Here is an 18,036-nt window from a genome sequence, read left to right as displayed (position 1 = left end):
TTTCCACCCAAATCAACTCAGAGGTGGGTTTTTTGCTAAACCTCTCTAAAAAGGGCAAATGTCACTTGTTTTGCATCAATCTTGATACAGGGTACTTATATGTTGTACTTTGGATTCTTAAAGCTTTTAGTCTACTAACCCATCATCCAAGGTTAGTTTTCACTATAAGTAAAAAATAATTTTTGGACGGACACAATAATTTACAGTTTTTTACTATGTTCAATCTGAATTTTCTTTAAAATAAAAAACATCTATATTGATTCTGACTTTTCTACATCCAACTCACAGGTTTATCATAACTTTGAGAAAAAAGATTATTAATGTAACCCTTTTAGAAGATATGGTCATTTGTTCTGGGAATGTCATTTTCGAGCCTGAGACCTGAAAAACAGGCTCAGGGCTAAACTGGTTAAAGAGTTCAAAAAACATCCACAGCGTCCTCACTTTCCAGATCTAAACTCTGAAAAGGAGGCTAACAGGAAAACATGAGGGACAGAAAAACGAAAGAAACCAGAAGAACTGTGCCGTTAGAAAATACAGAAAACTGTGAACTATCAAGAAAGAGATACGTAGAAGTATTACGAAAGATAAGAGGAATATGTCGAGAGTAAAGTCGTGGCAGATAACTGTAGTAAATGTGTAGAGAAAGCCATTTTACAAGATGTTACAGTAAAGCTGCCTATTTGAACTTTGCAGTAACTCGTCCTCATTCCACATGTTTAACTGTGATTCCCAGAGCTCACTTGTCAGACAGTCCTTGAGTTTACCTCGCTAATGCTAACGGCCTCATTAGCATCAAGCTGTCAGACAGTGTTAGCGATAGCATTAAGTTTAGCTGCAGCTGCCGGGTCACCTTCCCCCCCGACCCTCATCTCCAGGCCTAAACACAGAGAGCCGTGTCACCTGGTCATAGAGATAAAGAAATGCATTATGTTGTGGACAAACAGAACAAACAACAACAAAATAACAGCACGCAGCGTGGCTACAGAAGAACAGATGTTACATAAAACAAAGGGGGTTCATTCATCAAAAAGGCTCCCAGTTTACAACTTAGGTATTATAACAACTGTAATTACCTTTCTGGTGTTGTTCACTTAAAAGTAACAAAAAGCCTTTCTATAGTTTAGGTTTCCATAAAAGCAATTCCTATATAATTCAAACTGCAGATGCTTTCATGTGTGGACGCTGGTTGGCACAATCAACCCAAAAAGTTGGTTCAAATGTGTGATTTTGAACAAAAACAAATGACATGTCCCAGTAGAGTCTACTGTAGACTCTAAAGTAGACTCTACTGGGACATGTCTCTACTGAGTAGAGGCATATCCCAGTAGAGTCTACTGTAGACTTTACAGTAGAGTCTACTGTAAAGTCTACAGTAGACTCTACTGTAAAGTCTACTGTAGAGTCTACAGTAGACTCTACTGTAAAGTCTACTGTAGAGTCTACTGTAGAGTCTACAGTAGAGTCTACAGTAGAGTCTACTGTAGAGTCTACAGTAGACTCTACAGTAGAGTCTACTGTAGAGTCTACTGTAGAGTCTACAGTAGAGTCTACTGTAGACTCTACAGTAGACTCTACAGTAGACTCTACTGTAGAGTCTACTGTAGAGTCTACTGTAAACTCTACTGGGACATGTCTCTACTGAGTAGCGGCAGAAAAGGCAAATACGACCCTAAACATGAGTAGAATTGGGCCCCTTTAAATGTTGTGCAACTCAGTAAATCCTGTCCCTCCATAACAGCAGCTGAGTCACACATTTAATACAAGTGTTGAGATATTAGGGAAGAGCTTGCTACTCAGTAGTTAAGTTGTTGTCATTTCTGAGCAGCTTTTTGAATTTTTTGGGCAACCAAAGTGATGGTGGCCTTCATGCATCAAATATATGTTCACCTTTTTGAAAAGGATTAGTTATGACACGCACCATGACTTAAACTTTAGCTAATGTCCTAAAAGTGTCTACTGCACTGTGTGTGTGTGTGTGTGTGTGTGTGTGTGTGTGTGTGTGTGTGTGTGTGTGTGTGTGTGTGTGTGTGTGTGTGTGTGTGTGTGTGTGTGTGTGTGTGTGGTGTGTGTGTGTGTGTGTGTGTGTGTGTGTGTGTGTGTGTGTGTGTGTGTTGTGTGTGTGTGTGTGTGTGTGTGTGTGTGTGTGTGTGCTTGTGTGTGTGTGTTGCAGACACCTGCAGCTCTCCGCTGTGACCCAGATGAAGAACAGATTATCTAAATCTGCTTCATCAGCGTGACATTTATTTGCCTTTTTCTGTCCTAACTCACCTCTGCTGCAGGCCAAAGACACACACACACACACACACACACACACACACACACACGCGCACACACACACACACACACACACACACACACATTGTCATATCTATTTCTTTATTGTAATTTTTCTATTTTGTCAACCAACTTTATTACACTCAAGTTGATGACAAAACAAACGTAGACATGCTGTGAAATTACAATGTCATCATGTTTAAGGAAACCTATGTGCAACAAAAGTTAGTAATACCTACACAAAAAAGTTGTTTTGGGCCATGTGTTTGCCATGACATGGAAATACAAATAATAAAGTACCATAACTCCCACTATATGCATGATTTTAAGCATGTATGTATGCTCTATATTGAGGCCACTGTTTTTGTTTACATGTTGACTACAGATTATAGTGATGCTGTTTTCTTGCAGGTCTTCCCTCCCTCTCGTTGTATTTATCCGCCTCCTCTCTCTGTGTTTCAGGGTGCAGCAGTGGGCGTCGGTGTTTTCCGTTCAGCTTCGAGAATTAACCACCAAATACTCCGGCTCCCAGCTGCTGCAGAAGGTGAGCAAAATAAGAAAAATAATCTCTGTGTCAAAGAAACGTTTATGATACTGACACGTTTTGTTCAGCACATATTAACACCACTTTATGATTTCTGAAGTAAAAAGCTAATGTTAGGCTACAAAGGAATTACAGCAAGGTCACATGACTTCACGTCACCACCGCTAAGCTAAAGGAGGCTAATGTTGGGCTATAAAGGAACTACAGCACGGTCACATGACTTCACGTCACCACCGCTAAGCTAAAGGAGGCTAATGTTGGGCTATAAAGGAACTACAGCACGGTCACATGACTTCACGTCACCACCGCTAAGCTAAAGGAGGCTAATGTTGGGCTATAAAGGAACTACAGCACGGTCACATGACTTCACGTCACCACCGCTAAGCTAAAGGTGGCTAATGTTGGGCTATAAAGGAACTACAGCACGGTCACATGACTTCACGTCACCACCGCTAAGCTAAAGGAGGCTAATGTTGGGCTATAAAGGAACTACAGCACGGTCACATGACTTCACGTCACCACCGCTAAGCTAAAGGAGGCTAATGTTGGGCTATAAAGGAACTACAGCACGGTCACATGACTTCACGTTCACCACCGCTAAGCTAAAGGTGGCTAATGTTGGGCTATAAAGGAACTACAGCACGGTCACATGGACTTCACGTTACCACCGCTAAGCTAAAGGCGGCTAATGTTGGGACTACAAAGGAACTACAGCACGGACACATGACTTCACGTCACCACCGCTAAGCTAAAGGTGGCTAATGTTGGGCTATAAAGGAACTACAGCACGGTCACATGGCTTCACGTTACCACCGCTAAGCTAAAGGCGGCTAATGTTGGACTACAAAGGAACTACAGCACGGACACATGACTTCACGTCACCACCGCTAAGCTAAAGGTGGCTAATGTTGGGCTATAAAGGAACTATAGCACGGTCACATGACTTCACGTCACCACTGCTAAGCTAAAGGTGGCTAATGTTGGGCTATAAAGGAACTACAGCACGGTCACATGACTTCACGTCACCACCGCTAAGCTAAAGGTGGCTAATGTTGGGCTATAAAGGAACTACAGCACGGTCACATGACTTCACGTCACCACCGCTAAGCTAAAGGTGGCTAATGTTCGGCTATAAAGGAACTACAGCACGGTCACATGACTTCACATCACTCCCGCTAAGATAAAGGCTGGCTAATGTTGGGCTATAAAGGAACTACAGCACGGTCACATGACTTCACGTCACCACCGCTAAGCTAAAGGCGGCTAATGTTGGGCTATAAAGGAACTACAGCACGGTCACCACCGCTAAGCTAAAGGTGGCTAATGTTGGGCTATAAAGAAACTACAGCCCGGTCACATGGCTTCACGTCACCACCGCTAAGCTAAAGGCGGCTAATGTTGGACTATAAAGGAACTACAGCACGGACACATGACTTCACGTCACCACCGCTAAGCTAAAGGTGGCTAATGTTCGGCTATAAAGGAACTACAGCACGGTCACATGACTTCACCTCACCACTGCTAAGCTAAAGGCTGCTAATGTTGGGCTATAAAGGAACTACAGCACGGACACATGACTTCACGTCACCACCGCTAAGCTAAAGGTGGCTAATGTTGGGCTATAAAGGAACTACAGCACGGTCAAATGACTTCACGTCACCACCGCTAAGCTAAAGGTGGCTAATGTTGGGCTATAAAGGAACTACAGCACGGTCACATGACTTCACGTCACCACCGCTAAGATAAAGGAGGCTAATGTTGGACTATAAAGGAACTACAGCACGGTCACATGACTTCACATCACCACCGCTAAGCTAAAGGCGGTAATGTTGTGCAGGAAGTGCTAAGTTGCTGACTTATCTGGGTTTTAGGACTCTTTCCTGTACCTCTCTATGAAGTTAGGAAGTTTTATTAATTTAAAAAATGTTCATAATAGCTAGGGTGTTGTACTAAATGTTATTATGGCTGGCGCAACATTACAATAAAATAAGCTTAAAACAATGGCTTCACAATATAATTAGAACAATCACTGCGGTCCGGTTGGGAATGCACAGGAAAGTCTATTTCGAGGAAACAGTGATTTACATTTTATATTTATGTGGAAGAGACACTTCCTCTGGAGGGAACACACATATGTAAGCCTTTGCAGACCATTTACATGCACTAAAACCTATAGAACACACTACAGGAGAGGAAACCATTGAAATGTTGTATTTTGTTGTTAACAATCGTCTTATTTTCACCATCCTCATATGAGTTGTTAATCTGACATAGCTGCAAATATATATATCACCTCATTGCTATGCATCCTGGTAACAGCTATTTAAAAGGTATACAATGTTTTTATTAATGTATTTGATATCGAGGCTTCAGCATTTCACCAAGACTGTTTCATAATCAGTTGGAAACTACTCGCCTTGCTTTAAAAAGCCTTTTTTGTTTTGTTGGGTTGACCTTTAAATATTAAAGCAGGATGACGTTTGGTTTTGGATTAGAGACATCAGATCATATGATGTCATTTTTGTATTTGACCCATAAAAGTGAAACTAACTCGTGAAAAGAAAAGCAGATGAAGCTCAAAATCAAAGACAAACAGATGTTAAACTGGTTAAATTGGGAACACTCAGACACAGGTGAGTCAACACACACACACACACACGTGTACACACACACACACACACACACACACACACACACACACGTGTATACACACACACACACACACACACACTCAGGGATCATGGTAATGCCCAGATTGAGGACCGAGCCCTCTTTACCGTCGTCAGGATTTGTGGCCTGTTCTGATTTTAGACATTCATCCATTTATCCTTCAGATTTAGATTCATCCAGTCTGCTCTCACAAACACAACAACATCAAAATACATATTATTTACCAAATGAATGTTTAAAGAGTCCTCTCCTGCTGATGTTCAGGTGTATATCAGTATGTAGTGTCTCTACTTTAAAGAGTCCTCTCCTGCTGATGTTCAGGTGTATATCAGTATGTGGTGTCTCTACTTTAAAGAGTCCTCTCCTGCTGATGTTCAGGTGTATATCAGTATGTAGTGTCTCTACTTTAAAGAGTCCTCTCCTGCTGATGTTCAGGTGTATATCAGTATGTAGTGTCTCTACTTTAAAGAGTCCTCTCCTGCTGATGTTCAGGTGTATATCAGTATGTGGTGTCTCTACTTTAAAGAGTCCTCTCCTGCTGATGTTCAGGTGTATATCAGTATGTAGTGTCTCTACTTTAAAGAGTCCTCTCCTGCTGATGTTCAGGTGTATATCAGTATGTAGTGTCTCTACTTTAAAGAGTCCTCTCCTGCTGATGTTCAGGTGTATATCAGTATGTGGTGTCTCTACTTTAAAGAGTCCTCTCCTGCTGATGTTCAGGTGTATATCAGTATGTAGTGTCTCTACTTTAAAGAGTCTTCTCCTGCTGATGTTCAGATGTATATCAGTATGTAGTGTCTCTACTTTAAAGAGTCCTCTCCTGCTGATGTTCAGGTGTGTATCAGTATGTAGTGTCTCTACTTTAAAGAGTCCTCTCCTGCTGATGTTCAGGTGTATATCAGTATGTAGTGTCTCTACTTTAAAGAGTCCTCTCCTGCTGATGTTCAGGTGTATATCAGTATGTAGTGTCTCTACTTTAAAGAGTCCTCTCCTGCTGATGTTCAGGTGTATATCAGTATGTAGTGTCTCTACTTTAAAGAGTCCTCTCCTGCTGATGTTCAGGTGTATATCAGTATGTGGTGTCTCTACTTTAAAGAGTCCTCTCCTGCTGATGTTCAGGTGTATATCAGTATGTAGTGTCTCTACTTTAAAGAGTCTTCTCCTGCTGATGTTCAGATGTATATCAGTATGTAGTGTCTCTACTTTAAAGAGTCCTCTCCTGCTGATGTTCAGGTGTGTATCAGTATGTAGTGTCTCTACTTTAAAGAGTCCTCTCCTGCTGATGTTCAGGTGTATATCAGTATGTAGTGTCTCTACTTTAAAGAGTCCTCTCCTGCTGATGTTCAGGTGTATATCAGTATGTAGTGTCTCTACTTAAAGAGTCCTCTCCTGCTGATGTTCAGGTGTATATCAGTATGTAGTGTCTCTACTTTAAAGAGTCCTCTCCTGCTGATGTTCAGGTGTGTATCAGTATGTAGTGTCTCTACTTTAAAGAGTCCTCTCCTGCTGATGTTCAGGTGTATATCAGTATGTAGTGTCTCTACTTTAAAGAGTCCTCTCCTGCTGATGTTCAGGTGTATATCAGTATGTAGTGTCTCTACTTTAAAGAGTCCTCTCCTGCTGATGTTCAGGTGTATATCAGTATGTGGTGTCTCTACTTTAAAGAGTCCTCTCCTGCTGATGTTCAGGTGTATATCAGTATGTAGTGTCTCTACTTTAAAGAGTCCTCTCCTGCTGATGTTCAGGTGTATATCAGTATGTAGTGTCTCTACTTTAAAGAGTCCTCTCCTGCTGATGTTCAGGTGTATATCAGTATGTGGTGTCTCTACTTTAAAGAGTCCTCTCCTGCTGATGTTCAGGTGTATATCAGTATGTAGTGTCTCTACTTTAAAGAGTCCTCTCCTGCTGATGTTCAGGTGTATATCAGTATGTAGTGTCTCTACTTTAAAGAGTCTTCTCCTGCTGATGTTCAGATGTATATCAGTATGTAGTGTCTCTACTTTAAAGAGTCCTCTCCTGCTGATGTTCAGGTGTGTATCAGTATGTAGTGTCTCTACTTTAAAGAGTCCCTCTCCTGCTGATGTTCAGGTGTATATCAGTATGTAGTGTCTCTACTTTAAAGAGTCCTCTCCTGCTGATGTTCAGGTGTATATCAGTATGTAGTGTCTCTACTTTAAAGAGTCCTCTCCTGCTGATGTTCAGGTGTATATCAGTATGTAGTGTCTCTACTTTAAAGAGTCCTCTCCTGCTGATGTTCAGGTGTATATCAGTATGTGGTGTCTCTACTTTAAAGAGTCCTCTCCTGCTGATGTTCAGGTGTATATCAGTATGTAGTGTCTCTACTTTAAAGAGTCTTCTCCTGCTGATGTTCAGATGTATATCAGTATGTAGTGTCTCTACTTTAAAGAGTCCTCTCCTGCTGATGTTCAGGTGTGTATCAGTATGTAGTGTCTCTACTTTAAAGAGTCCTCTCCTGCTGATGTTCAGGTGTATATCAGTATGTAGTGTCTCTACTTTAAAGAGTCCTCTCCTGCTGATGTTCAGGTGTATATCAGTATGTAGTGTCTCTACTTTAAAGAGTCCTCTCCTGCTGATGTTCAGGTGTATATCAGTATGTAGTGTCTCTACTTTAAAGAGTCCTCTCCTGCTGATGTTCAGGTGTGTATCAGTATGTAGTGTCTCTACTTTAAAGAGTCCTCTCCTGCTGATGTTCAGGTGTATATCAGTATGTAGTGTCTCTACTTTAAAGAGTCCTCTCCTGCTGATGTTCAGGTGTATATCAGTATGTAGTGTCTCTACTTTAAAGAGTCCTCTCCTGCTGATGTTCAGGTGTATATCAGTATGTGGTGTCTCTACTTTAAAGAGTCCTCTCCTGCTGATGTTCAGGTGTATATCAGTGTGTAGTGTCTCTACTTTAAAGAGTCATCTCCTGCTGATGTTCAGGTGTATATCAGTATGTAGTGTCTCTACTTTAAAGAGTCCTCTCCTGCTGATGTTCAGGTGTATATCAGTATGTGGTGTCTCTACTTTAAAGAGTCCTCTCCTGCTGATGTTCAGGTGTATATCAGAATGTAGTGTCTCTACTTTAAAGAGTCCTCTCCTGCTGATGTTCAGGTGTATATCAGTATGTAGTGTCTCTACTTTAAAGATTCCTCTCCTGCTGATGTTCAGGTGTATATCAGTATGTAGTGTCTCTACTTTAAAGAGTCCTCTCCTGCTGATGTTCAGGTGTATATCAGTATGTAGTGTCTCTACTTTAAAGAGTCCTCTCCTTTATTTTATTTAACCTTTATTTAACCAGATAAAAGCATTGAGATAGAATCTCATTTGCAAAGCTGACCTGTCCAAGAAGGCAGCAACGTTACACATAACACAAACATATAAAATACAGAGAACATAACTAAGTAAACAAAAAGGCAAAAAGCAGTCCCTACATTGAGCACATTAGGACAGTAAGAAAGGTGCACGACTTATTACTGCAAGAGCAGCTGGTGAGAAGGACTTCAGACAACTTCAATTTAAAACATGCTATTGAGACAAGTGCCCTCAGTTTGAGGCGTGATTGAAGGTCATTCCAAGACCAAGGACCATAATAAAAAAGACTCTTTTTCCCAGCCTCAGTCCGCACAGCAGGAACCTGTACCCGTATCCAGGAACTGGATCTGAGGTTGTGAGAGTCACAAACTGGAGCAAATCTGGCACATATGTAGAGTGGAAGCTTTCCTAAAATGGCTTTATACATTAATAAAAACCAATGCTGCATCCTACGCATACTAAGTGAGGACCATCCAGTTAGGCTGTACAGTGTGCAATGATGAGTCCTATAGGGTGCATCTGATATATAACGCAGTGCAGCATGGTAGAGTGGGTCAAGTTTGGCCAAAACAGTGGGACAGGCAAATCTATAGATGGTATCACCGTAGTCCAGCAGGGACAGGAATAAGCCAGAGACCAACTTTTTACGGGATGAAGTTTAAAAACAACATGAGCCGCTTTCACACCGCAGGACTTGCCGTACTTTAATGCCAGCAGGGGGCTAGTGCCAATCGCATTCACACCGCAGTACTTTCCCTGAGGCAAGATTACGCTGACGTCACTTCGTCTTCTTCTTCTCTGGGTTTACTGGCAGGCCGCAAAACCACTTCACGGCGAGTACAAAAAAAAACGAGAGAAGAAGAACTACACGGGGAGGGGGTATAAAGCCCACCCGCTGTATGAGGCGTTTGTTTACTTTCCGACCTCAGACATGATGGAGTTCATAAGGGTAATTTACAAATAAAATACCCCATTATAACAATGGACTTTATCTTTATGTATTTATTATATATTACCTCCTCAGGCTGATTTTGGAAAAGGACATTAACCCTTGTTTGGTGTTTTTCCCTTATTTATCTAAAACAAATGACATGATAAATGACTTGTGTTTATGTGTGTAAGACTTGTGTTTCTGCCATTGCTGCACAAGGTTGCAACATTGTAGATAAATTCAACCACGACACCTGTCTGCTCTCACATTCTTCTATTCTGCACATTTGGGGTGGGACACAATAAATAAAGCTTCGCCAGTTTGTTTGTTTTATTGCACAGTCAAGACATAACAATAAGGCATCACGCTGTTCCATGTGTGTCGTATGCATGTAAATTGACGTTAAATAAAAGTGTGAAATGTAAAGTAAAGTGTAAGTAGTTTCAAAACAATGTAACAGTGGCAATATATATAGCAGCAGACACACCTTAGTGCAAGTTAGGTGTCAGTATTAAAAAACAGTGGCAATATATATATATAATAACAATAGAAAATCGTTACCACTCTTATTATTGTGGTCTTTAATTTTGTTATAGTCCTGCCTGAGTTTCTTTATTTTTACCCGGCATCCGTGTGCACTGTGCACGATTCCCAGCTCAAGTAGCTTTTGCGAACATCGCTCAAAACATTTGGAGTTGGGAACTGCTTTCTGTAGAAGCTGCTGCATCCCGTCCTCAGAGTAAATTGCCAGAAGCGCCGACACTTCCTCATCATTCCACCGCTCCGGTGTTGTAGTGCGTGTGGTCATAACTGCTTTAAAGTACAAAAAAACGACTCGCTCAGGTGTGGATGTGGTTTTGTAGCGAGGAAAAAAATGGCTGCCTAACAAAAAAAATGCAGAGTCTAACGGGGCGTGGTTTGCAATTCGCCCAGCCAATAGAAATAGAATAGAAATTGGCACTCTTTTATCACCAGGTTCGTACCACCTCTCTAGCAGGGACTGAAAATGGCCAAAAGAGTTCCCGGCACTGAGTAGTCCCGGCGGTGTGAACGCGACATTATTGGTACTAACGGAACTAAAGAACCAAAGTACCAGGGAAAGTCCTGCGGTGTGAATGCGGCAATTTAAGTCTGTAAAGGAAGCCAAGAGTGAATTTCAATTTCTTTGTCTGAACTTCAATATGGTGTTTGAAGTTCAGATTACTTTCCAACCAAAAGCCAAGATATACATCAAGGGTGTCAATGGAGAGGCAAGAGGACGCTGACTTGGGAGCAAAAAGCATTGCTTTGGTTTTCTTACTGTTCAAAAGCAGTTTGGAATCAAGAAGTGCATGCTGCAGCGTGATGACATCAGATTTTAAATTGGAAACAGCCATATCCAGAGAAGGAGCACATGACTATACAATAGTGTCATCAGCATACATATGATAGGTAGAAAATTGCATCTGATTACAAATATTGTTTACATATAATAAAAAGAGCAAGTGCCCCAAAATAGAGCCCTGTGGAACTCCCTTCTCCAAGGTGACAGGCTCAGAGACAGTACTACCCAACCTGACGCATTGAGTACGGTCGGTTAGATAACTCTGAAACCAGCAAATGGCATTATGACCGAAACGAGACATCAACATAACATTAGACATAATGTGGTGATCTACAGAGTCAAATGCTTTGGCTAGGTCAATAAACAATGCAACACATACAGATTTGTTATCCAAAGCAGCCTTAATATCGTCTAAGACTTTCAGACTGGCAGTCACAGTACTGTGCTTTGATCTGAATCCAGATTGCATAGGGTTAAGGATGTTGTGTGAATTTAAATGATGTTCAGGTGTATATCAGTATGTAGTGTCTCTACTTTAAAGAGTCCTCTCCTGCTGATGTTCAGGTGTATATCAGTATGTAGTGTCTCTACTTTAAAGAGTCCTCTCCTGCTGATGTTCAGGTGTATATCAGTATGTAGTGTCTCTACTTTAAAGAGTCCTCTCCTGCTGATGTTCAGGTGTATATCAGTATGTAGTGTCTCTACTTTAAAGAGTCCTCTCCTGCTGATGTTCAGGTGTATATCAGTATGTAGTGTCTCTACTTTAAAGAGTCCTCTCCTGCTGATGTTCAGGTGTATATCAGTATGTAGTGTCTCTACTTTAAAGAGTCCTCTCCTGCTGATGTTCAGGTGTATATCAGTATGTAGTGTCTCTACTTTAAAGAGTCCTCTCCTGCTGATGTTCAGGTGTATATCAGTGTGTAGTGTCTCTACTTTAAAGAGTCCTCTCCTGCTGATGTTCAGGTGTATATCAGTATGTAGTGTCTCTACTTTAAAGAGTCCTCTCCTGCTGATGTTCAGGTGTATATCAGTATGTAGTGTCTCTACTGGGTCACGTCTCCATGCTTTAATGTTCAAAAAGCTCTTCATCTCTCTCTCAAGCACCTCTTTTCACCCTCTGTCTGAAACCAGAGCCCAGTCTGCTCTGATTGGTTAGCTGGCCAGCTCTGTTTTGATTGGCTCATTGAGTTTTGCTCGGACTAATTGGACTTAGAGACTGACTCTATAGTTCAGAGAGGAAGATAGCAGCTCATATATATATATATATTAATGCTGTCAAAATTATCGCTTTAACGGCGGTAATACATTTTTTGAATTAATTGCTTTAAAATATTTAACGCATTTAACGCATGTGCAGAATGGCCCGCCCCATACATCCCACCAGTGGCAGCGTCAGGGTATGGCTGGGGTAGGCTACAGCCATACCAAGAAATGGCTTAGCCCCACCATGAAAAATGATGTTAAAGTAAGCTAAATAAAGTCTGCCAACTCGCGGAGTAAATTGCACAGACAGCAGTTAGTCAGATTGATTTCAGCCACTTGTCTGGAAATACCAAAGACCAGAAACTGTTTTGAAAACGTTTGTCACGTAGTGATCGTCTTCTCAATAGAACATCTTTGATAATGTCTTCTGGCCAATCAGAATCAAGATAACGGCGTGGTGTTGTTGCAGGAAGTCCCAACGGAGAATACTTTTGCTGTAGTACAGGGGTGCATGTTGTCACTACCCGATCTGCAGCTCTGCCCGATCTGCAGTGTGCATGTGCGAGATGGTCCGCCATATTGGACAACTCCGGACGGCAACCCAAGTAGGACAACATTGACACAGTGGCTTTTAGCAAAGCTCAAAAATAAAACGAGAGAGAGATGAGTTATTTTTATTACAACGTGACTTCACTATTATTTAACAACTCTTTTTATTGGGTTATTTTATTTGGGGTTAAGTACATTGTCAGAATAAGTGTGGAATGAATTGAACTTCTGTTAGACAGCCATCATACTGAATAAATATTTACTGTGAATGTGTGCAAAAATGTATGGCATATGGCTGTCTAACAGAAGTTAAATTCATTCCACACTTATTCTGACAATGTATTTAACCCCAAATAAAATAACCCAATAAAAAAAGTTATTAAATAAAAGTGAAGTCACGTTGTGATAACAATAACTCATTTCTCTCTCGAGTTTTCTTTTTGAGCTTTGTTAAAAGCCACTGTGTCAAGTGTCCATCTTGGGTTGCCGTCCGGAGTTGTCCAATATGGCGGACCATCTCGCACATGCGCAGTACCGATCGGGCAGGGGGACACATCGGATAGTAAGCAGGTTATGTGCGTAATCTGAAATGCGTACCGTCACTTGTGTCACAAAGCGCATTTGCGTACCGACGTACTTGTGAAGCTTTTCCAGAAGGCGGTTAGATCACCGGACGACAGAGTCGGTCTCCGTGTGCACAGACAGGGCTGCTGTTAACGTTGGTCTGTACAACGAAATTGTGCCAAAACTACGCCAACCGGCTGCGGAGGGAGACTCCCCCCCTTCACTGGAGAACTGCGCTAAAACAGCTGGGGCCTCATTTATAACGCCGTGCGTAGGATTCACGTGGGAAGGTTGCTTACGTAGTAGAAATCCAAAAAAATAGGTAGGCCTACAGAAATGTTCCGACATTTTCCGATTCACCAAACATTGCGTACCGGCGAGGAAAGTGCGTACAGCACGTCCTGCGCCGGTTTCCCTTTATAAATCACAACCGACTCGAAATGCGGTGCAGCTTTTGCGGGCTTCACGTAACGCCCATATTTGCCTATAAATAGTCAAAGAAACGCCCATTCATTCATTTTGACTGACTTTATGAAGAAAGTCGCAGGAAATGACGACAGAACAGCTAAAAAAGACATCTCACACCGTGTCAGATTTTGGTTATTTTGGGGAGGTGGAGATAAATCATATTGTTTGGTGGATGCAGTTTGAACCAGAGTAGCAGCATGGAGGTCGGATCGTCACCAAAATAAATAAATAAATGGCCCGAAAAAAGTTAATGACAAAAACAATACACATAGCCTTCCTCAGGCAGTGTGTTTGTACCGGGGACAGGAGACCCCCCCTTGATGAGAGACTGTAAGAAGTGAACGGGGAATCCCTCCGGAGTGGAGTCATGACGACTGGATCTGAATTATGTTTTTGTATTTGGTGGTTTGTGTCCCAGCTGTCGATCAGCTGTGCGCAGCGTCTCCACTGCAGCCTGTGCGTCTCCCCCCCCCCCCCAGCAACTCTATATCCACCAGTTAAAGGAAATACAACTAAATTAATGTGTTGTGTTATATTAGCTGTACAATTTACCACATATGGTGTTCTTAGCTTCCATACCTCCTGTGTTTTACGAGCGACTTATCAAGTCTTAGCAAACGGCATAAAACACGATTAAACGTGATAGTATATAAAACCATGCTCGTATCTACAACCTATAGAAATGCAACACGGCGTCAGTTTAGACGTAATTATGTCCTTCTGCTTACCGCATCATGTATGAGAAAACATTTCATAACATTAACACAACATATTCGAGGTGGTTTTAAATAACATTTCCGTATTTATTTATTTATCCAGGTGATGTGTTTGTGTGCACTGAGGAGTCTCAAACAGGCGTTTGTTTAATCATTTTAAGATTGGTTTTAATCAATGTTTGAAAGTGAATTCTTCATATCTGATAAATGAGAGGTAACATTTTATTTATGGTATTATTTCCACATATTTCTCTCCATTCTTCCTTCTGCCAACGGTGTCGCAGTTTCTCGTCTCTCCCGTTGTTGTGCTTAGTGCGTACGCATGGGTCAGAGTTTGCGTGGAGGACCGCACGTTTTCCCGTCAAGTTAGTATTTTATAAATCGCAAACATTGCGTAGAAACTGGCGTACGCCATCTTTTGAGCGTATGTCCCTTTATAAATGAGGCCCCTGATTGATTGATTGATTGATTGATTGATTGATTGATTGATTGATTGATAAGTTTATTAACAGCTTGTATATTGGGTACAGTACAGTACAGCTCAAAACATACAATTGTTAAGGGGATGCAGACCAGAGAAAGACTTTCGTCTTGTTTACATCAGGGTCCCCCATTTCCAATTCATCATGTCATTTATCACAACGTTCACACTCTGTGGTCACGAAGTACTCCACTAGCCCCCCCCCCCCCTCCCCTCTGTCGACTTTCCTGAAGTACTCCCCCGTTGATATAAATCAACACGTAATGAATTAAGACCCCAAGGTTTGATGATTGATAGGTGTGTGGGTTGTCTTTCATTTTGACACGCAGAAAATGTTATAATAAACATAGATACTGTATGTTAAATGGATATATCCGCCTTCTTTCATTTATCTTTCCATTCCCACAACAATATACATAAATAAATGGCATATGTTGGACATAGTTCGAATGGTGATTAATCATGATTAATTAATTTTTAAGCTGTGATTAATCTGATTAAACATTGTAATCGTTTGACAGCCCTAATATATATATTTATAAATTGGTCCATATGGGTTCGATGTTTCCATTAACTTCAGCGTTGAGTCTGACTCTGGGGGAATTATCACTTTGATATAATTTTGCAATAAATAATGTATTTTTGTAGTGTACCCTGAAGGTAGCATCCCCTTTACTCGTCACTTGTCCACAGAGTGAATGTTCACAGAGTTGTTGTGTTTGTCTCCCCGTCAGAAACTGAAGGATGTGGAGCCCATCATTAAGATGGTGGATCTGAACGGGAACGACCTGGTGAAGGATTACTCCGACGAGATCGAGCGCTTGTTGGGAAAGAAGATGAAGTCTGTGAAGGTGAGGAAAGAACAGACCCCCCATGATGTAAAACTAAACCTCTCAGATTCAAGTTTTCTAAGGTTTACCTACTTTTACACATTTCTGATCAACTGTGAAGATTTAAATTGTTATGACGAAAGCTTAGACAGTATCAGCTCATTATTAGATTGTGAATCTGATAATATTATGTTATAAAATACACAGTTCTTGAGAAATATTGAATATAAAACGCTTAAATAAGACGGTTTTTAAAGGTTTGTTTGGTCACAGCACTTGTTGATTAATGAGACATTGCTTCATTACTTTTTTAATACATATTCACAATCCTTAAAATCAACACGTTTAATAACAGGTGTTTCTCGTTGTATTCATTCTGACTGTGTGTTTTTGTGTCAGAGGTTAGCGGAGTCTGCAGAGGACGCTGACCTCTACCACGAGTTCAACGCCACATTACAGGTGGGTGCTCTGTTTTTATACGTATTTGTATTTCTCTAAGCGCACTAAACACATGCAAACATTTGGTGAACCTACAGGACATTCACTTTCTTTTTTATAGATTTAAATCTTAATAATATCTTTTGTCATATCTTGTTTACATCCTCGCCGCACAAAGATATACTCTTTAACCCTCCTGTTGTCTTCGGGTCAAATCTGACCGATTTACTACTTTCATCAATCATAACTTTTTTGTTTTACATTCGATAGCATTGAGGCTTCATGATATCCTTCACAGTAGACATTTGAACATGTAACATTGCTGATCACCACTTGCATTGAATTTTGGACCTAAACTGGTCGACACAGCCTTGAATGACACCTGCCGCATCATCGCGGGATGAGTTAAGACAACACCTGTCCTGTGCCTCTATGCGCTAGCCGGCATCTCTCCCCCGCACATCAGACGACTAGGTATCGCTCAAGATGAACGGAGAACACAGGAGACAGACATCAGAAACCCCTTGCATGGCCACGTAGCACCCCCACGCAGGCTCCGATCCAGAGCCAGTTTTCTGCAGACAGTCCTGCCCCTCCAGACAACCAAACAAGCAGCAAGGACCAACATCTGGGAAGATGAATGGCAAAGGAATGACACACGAGCTCTTGAATGGCTGGACAGAGGAATCACACCAACGGAAAGCCTCGCTAGTGGCCACGACCTTGGCTGGACAACCTGGAAGTCACTTAACAGACTGCGTGTGGAACAGGGGAGGTGCAAAGCTGATGAAAGTGTGGAACTACACCACAGAAGACACGTGCAGCTGTGGATCAGTGCAGACCTACTGGAATGTGCCGATGCCCCCCGGTGCAGTCCAGAAGACCTGGCAGAACCTACCCCATCAGCTGTGGCCTGTGCCCGATACTGGCAGAACGACATCTGAGATTGCTACGGACTCGAAGAAGAAGAATTTAATTTTGGATGATTTAGTCAACTTTGTAACACCCATGGTGTTCCTGTGACCGCCATAAAGAAAAGGAATTAGTAACCATCCAGATCAGATCAAACACACACACACATACACACACACACACACACACACACACACAGACACACACACACACACACACACACAGAGACACATACACACACAGAACAATTTGACACATTTCCCGCTCTTATGTGCCCCTCCCCCCACATGGATCACACCTGGCACACGCAATACATGTTCAGTGTCTGTTCTTTGTATATTCACTGCAGTGTTTCATGTATACCAGTAGTCTGATACAATACAGTTTGAAAGGGTGTTAAATGACATGTGGTGAAGATTAATGTTGTTGTCTTAATGTAATAGCAGTTCAAACAGGACCGGTCAAATGTGACCGCGAACACCAAAGTAAGGGGGGAAACGAACACAATAGGAGGACCATTGAATCGTCAAATTTAAATAAAGCATTGATAATAACGTATTTTTTATTTATTAAATCAACTTTGAATGCTTGCTTTTGTCCTTTTACAGTGTTAGTTGACATAATAAAGTCTTGATGGAGCTCCAAACAAATGGAAATAAAAACTATAATCCTTATTTATGGAACCATTTTAGTGTAAAGTGTCAGAGCCGACACAGATTTGGTCTCATTCTGTTTATATACATGTCATTGTAATTGCTTTAATGAATGCATATGTGTGCCTCATTTTGGTTTCAGCAGAAAGCTTAAGAGTAAC

At 41.4% G+C, this 18,036-nt stretch overlaps 1 protein-coding gene across 1 annotated transcript in view; it reads left to right on the top strand.

The window, feature by feature from the left end:
* Positions 1-2,739: 2,739 nt before the first annotated feature.
* Positions 2,740-18,036, top strand: part of LOC117544051 (voltage-dependent calcium channel subunit alpha-2/delta-4-like) — a gene marked incomplete at both ends in the record, with an annotated part of 30,835 nt that continues 15,538 nt past the window's right edge. The window contains 3 exon segments of the mRNA XM_034212829.1: positions 2,740-2,821; positions 15,777-15,893; positions 16,272-16,331. Of these exon segments, the coding sequence (XP_034068720.1) occupies positions 2,740-2,821; positions 15,777-15,893; positions 16,272-16,331 (259 nt within the window).

The sequence above is a fragment of the Gymnodraco acuticeps genome, unplaced genomic scaffold, assembly GCF_902827175.1.
Source record: "Gymnodraco acuticeps unplaced genomic scaffold, fGymAcu1.1, whole genome shotgun sequence".
NCBI classification, from domain to species: domain Eukaryota; kingdom Metazoa; phylum Chordata; class Actinopteri; order Perciformes; family Bathydraconidae; genus Gymnodraco; species Gymnodraco acuticeps.
This window is presented reverse-complemented; position numbering and strand designations above follow the sequence as displayed.